This window comes from Orycteropus afer, unplaced genomic scaffold (assembly GCF_000298275.1).
Source record: "Orycteropus afer afer isolate SDZICR_OR568_19922 unplaced genomic scaffold, OryAfe1.0 scaffold00006, whole genome shotgun sequence".
Taxonomy (NCBI): domain Eukaryota; kingdom Metazoa; phylum Chordata; class Mammalia; order Tubulidentata; family Orycteropodidae; genus Orycteropus; species Orycteropus afer.
Window position 1 is genome coordinate 14885633 of NW_006921593.1, and position 4763 is coordinate 14890395.

Here is a 4763-nt window from a genome sequence, read left to right on the forward strand (position 1 = left end):
GCGTGTGCGGGTGTCCTCAGGCTGTGCGGACGCAGGTGCGTGTGCGGGTGTCCTCAGGCTGTGCGGACGCAGGTGCGTGTGCGGGTGTCCTCAGGGTGTGCGGACGCAGGTGCGTGTGCGGGTGTCCCCGGGGTGTGCAGACGCAGGTGCGTGTGCAGGTGTCCTCGGTGTGCAGATGCAGGTACCACTTGGCTGCACCATCTCTGCCTCTGAGGAGTGAGTCAGGCAGCCAGACAGACAGCCTGGGACGGTGTTCTCAGAAGACAACCCTGAGGTTTGTAGGGTCCCAAAGTTTGACTCTGACAGTAAATTTCCTTAAGGTCCCAGAAGAGTGCTGCTGCAGTGTCCTGAGAACGGCTGTCAGGTGGCTGTGTGGCTGGGTCCCTAGCACCGCTCTGACGGGAATGTACCACAAACGGGAGGCCTTAACAAACAGGAGTTTATTCTCTCACAGTTTGGAGGCTTTAAGTCCAAGTTCAAAGTGCCAGGCTCTAGGAGCCCCTCAACATTGGGTTGCAGCTCTGCCTCTTGCTCCCAGCCCACTGGAGCTAGAGGCTTTTCTTCACTCAGCTGCTGGCTGCTGAGGCTGCCAAGCCCAAGGTTGACAAGTAACAAGACACAATCCCGATGTTACCAAATCACATGGCAGGCCATTGATTTAAGTCCATCAAAAGTCCCTAGTTTGGCAGAGCATGGCAGGCTGCTGAACAACGACATGGCTACGTGCAGGGTTCAAGCCTGCCATAAGCTAGAGACTATCCCCAAGGCTTCTCATTATATGCAGGAAGCTGACCACATCCTAAAGGCAGCTACTTAGCTGCTTGTAGATCCCACTGTGGAGTTGACTGCCAGTCTCATCATGGGGAATAACTACCACCAGCTGCCCAGCCACTCAACCAGGCCCAGCCAAGTTAACATACAAACTGAACTACCACAGTGGTGTGGTGCCTAAGGCATTTGACTGCTAACCAGAAGACTGGCGGTTCAAACCCACCAGCCACTCCTCAGAAGACTGGGCAATCTCCGTAGAGATAACCACCTTGGAAACCCAAGGACGGATCGCTACAAGTCGGATCTGACTCGATGGCAGTGAGATTTTTTTTTGCTTTTGTTTTTGTTTAATCTCACATCAGTGATGCTTCGTGGACATCCATCTTTCAGAGATGGTTAGTGGGAGAGCTCCCCTCCCCCAGCCCAGGGCACGGCAGCTGGTGCTCACCACCCAGCCCAGAGGCCTTGGAGGGACTGTCGCCACCATCCCTCTATGGGGGTAGACTGTTGCTAGTCCAAGCAACTGCAAGCCATGGCAAGCCCATGTGTGCAGAGAACTCCCCAGTGTCTCCAAGGCTGTGACCTCCGGGAGCAGATTGCAGGACTGGCTTCTAGGAACCAGCAGCCTCTTGGCTGATGGTCGGGCACTTCATTGTTAGTGCCACCAGGGCCTCCTGGGCTAACGACTTCAGGACCCCAGCCACAGCCCTGCCTGTGGAGGTGGTGTTCCTGACATGCACTTCTCCGTGTTGTTCCAGCGGAGCCCACGCTGTCCAGGTCCCAGGCCGCAGTGCCACCCCCCACGGAGGAGGCGCCCTCGGATGACTCCGATGACATCATCTCCCCATCCCTGCCTAGGAAGAAGAGCTCGTCGCCCTAAGCTCTGACTGCTGCCCTCAAATGGCCTGGCTCGTTTGGCATGAGGTTAGGGCCGAAAGGACAAGGAACCTTCTAGAAGATGTGGTAACTACAGTTGGAGAGAGAGTTTATCCTGTTAGAAAAGAGTGGTGCCTAGCACACAGCTGCACCTCGGCCTTGCTCTGTTCCTTCGGGGGTGGGTTAGCTCATTGCTTGGGTGCGTCCCGGGCACCTTCATTTCCTTCCTGGGAAGCAGGTGGGGGCTCCGTCCCCTCGCCTGCAGCTACCCTCAGGGTTGTGGGTTTAGTGCCAGACAGACACAGTGTCCTAGAGGGGGCAGTGGACAGGAGCCTTGTAGAGACGTGGGCCACCCAGCACATCATGGGCTGCCAGGGACCCAGACACGTGGTGAATCCCCTCCACCATGTCATCGTTGAGGTCACCTTCTGCGAACTTTGCTCTAGTCGTGGCGGGCTAGTCTCACGTCACCATGCTGCATGTGTCAAGAGTCAAGATGAGGCCAGGCCCCTGGGGAGGGTAGCATCCCCATCAGCCCCACAGCCCAGCGCAGGCCACTCCAGAGGAGAGTAGTGTCCCCATCAACCCCACAGTGTGGCCCCTGCAGGTCACCTTGGGAGAGGGTGGTGTCCCCAGGGGAGGGGGCATCCCCTTTGGCCAGCGCAGCCCCAGAGACACTCATGGGACACGGCAGATACCAGTGTCCTGATGCATCCTGGTTCTGCCCCCACTGAGCACCATCCCTGGGGCAGCTGCTCCCCAGGAACGAGCGGGGGTGATGAGGTTAGGGCCGAAAGGACAAGGAAGATGTGGTAACCATGGTTGGAGAGAGTTTATCCTGTTAGAAAAGAGTGGTGCCAAGCACACAGCTGCACCTCGGCCTTGCTCTGTTCCTTCTGTGGGGGTGGGCTCCGACGACACCACCACCAGGTTCCAACCACAGAAGCCACGTCCGGCTCGCTTTTGAAAAACAGATGAGTTGCTCCCCCGACTGGCCGTGGGAACAGTCACCACTCGGGCATGATGACGGGGGCCGGAGGCAGGCTGAGGACCGGGCTGTGTCCACTGCAGCTCTGGGAGGACAGCAGAGGCCACCAGCTTTGCTTTTGCTGGGGTGGGAGTCTGCAGCTCCTCCCACCCTGAGGTGCTCCTGGCCTCGGAGAGTCTGAGCTGTGAGTGTCAAGGAGACTCTCACCTTCAGGGAGGTGGGCGGGCTCTGGTCCAGAGACGGGCTCAGAGGCTGCACCGGGCGGCAGGGCGCGACCAGCACCAGCCCTGCGGGACGCCCCGTCAACTCTCCCTCCCTGATGCTTCCTGATGGCCCATTTCTGACACACTCTCACGGGTCCCTTCCTGACGCCCGTCACAGGCCCATGCATTGTGGGCACCGTGACCTGGGACAGGCAGAGCTGAGGAGACTGGCTCGACCTGTGGGCTTGTTCTGCAATAAAAGGTCCTGCGAGGCGTGGACAAGCGTGTGCATCTCCCCACTAGAATCACACTCTCCCAGGCGCTGGCACTGTCCAGGTCCAGGCAGGGACCCTACTGGGCACCTGCAGGTCATGGCCACTCGAGCTGCTTGGTTTCCACAGCGACGTCTCCACAGCCCCGGGAGCTAGGCAGTGGGAGAGCTGCGGTCCGCGGTGTGTAGGTGACCCAGCTGCAAGGACACGCAGGAGCCTATGGGAAACCCAGCCCAGCCCTGGCTGCTCCTTCCTCCCACGGAAACCCCCGAGGTGCAGACTGGTGCTGGCATTGGCACCCAAAGCGGGGAAGAGGGTGCCCCAGGCTCACAGCCTTGTACACCACCTGTCATTCTCGTGAAGGTGCCACGTGGTCACACACACATCTAAGCAGAGGCATGGCCAAGGGGCCACCTGCTTGGGGGGGGGGCACAGCAGCACTTTGTTTCCAAGGGACGGGGCGCATCCGTGTGGAGTGGGGTCCATTGGGGGAGGCTCATTGGTTCCTGTTGGGGATGGGTAAGGGTTGGAAGGGCCTGTCCTGACTGCTTGACCCCCATGTTCTCCATGACAAGAGCCAGCAGCCCCAGTGATGCTCAGCCCAGGCTGCTGTGCGAGCAGGAGTACGCTGTATTTCTGTCTGTCAGGGTTTCTCTTTGCTTCAATAATTTTATTGTTGTTAAGTAGCTCTCGTGGTGCAGTGTCCAAGGCATTTGACTGCTAACCAGAAAGTTGGCAGTTCAAACCCACCAGCCACTCCACAGAAGGAGGAGTGGGCACTTACCTCCGTAAAGATTTACCACCTCAGAAACCCAGTGGGGGTCACTGTGAGTCAAATCGGCTCAGTGGCAGTGGGCTTTGTTGTTATTGTTGAGAACGGACGCAGCAGAACGCAGACCAGCTTGCCGCTCTCCAGGCGGGTTCACTGCCATGGTTCTGTGCCCTGAGCTGCAGCCATCCTCGCCCTGCTTTGGGGGCTGTGTGTAGGCTCATCATGGTCAGGAGGGCACTGTCAGTAGGCGGACGGCCCCAGTGCCATGGTGCCTGCTTCCAGATGCATGCCGCTCCCCTCGTCTCCTTACGGGGACAGGGGCTGTGCTGTTGGCTGCTTGGCCGCACCACAGAGCCTTCTGTGCAGAAGAGCCATTGACTTAGGAGATGTGGGCCAGCACCTCACCGCCCGCCAGGGCAGGGCCCGGTGTGGAAGAAATTAGGGCCCCTTCCTAGAAGGTCATGTGCAGCCACCTGAGGTACAACAGATGGTCTCTGTTCAGCTAGAGCAGCAAAGGGAGGAAGAGCCAGGAATCGGAGAAGGAACCAGACGGCAGGTCCCATTGCCTCCGGGAACTACTGCCCCCTTTGCCATGAGAACAGAGGACTGGATGGGGCCTGGCTTCCGGTACTGAGTGCTTTCATCAAAGACCGAACAGCTGAATCTTTTTCTTAAATTGTGCTTTGGGTGAAAGTTGACAGAGCAAATTCACTTTCCAAACAGCAGTTCCCATACACTTTGTCTCATGACATTGACTACAATTCCCCACAATGCAACAGCTCGCCTCCCACTTCCTCCCATAGTTACCTCTTCCCTGTGTCCTTCCCTCCCATGCACTCCTGCCCCCTGAGCTGTCTCCCTGTGCATACACAGCCCTTCTA

General features: G+C 58.2%; 1 protein-coding gene across 1 annotated transcript in view; it reads left to right on the top strand.

The window, feature by feature from the left end:
* IQCE (IQ motif containing E) overlaps nucleotides 1-1651 on the top strand; it is a 52383-nt gene extending 50732 nt beyond the window's left edge. Inside the window, 1 exon segment of the mRNA XM_042781167.1 lies at nucleotides 1530-1651. Coding sequence (XP_042637101.1) covers nucleotides 1530-1651 — 122 coding nt within the window.
* Nucleotides 1652-4763: the final 3112 nt, after the last annotated feature.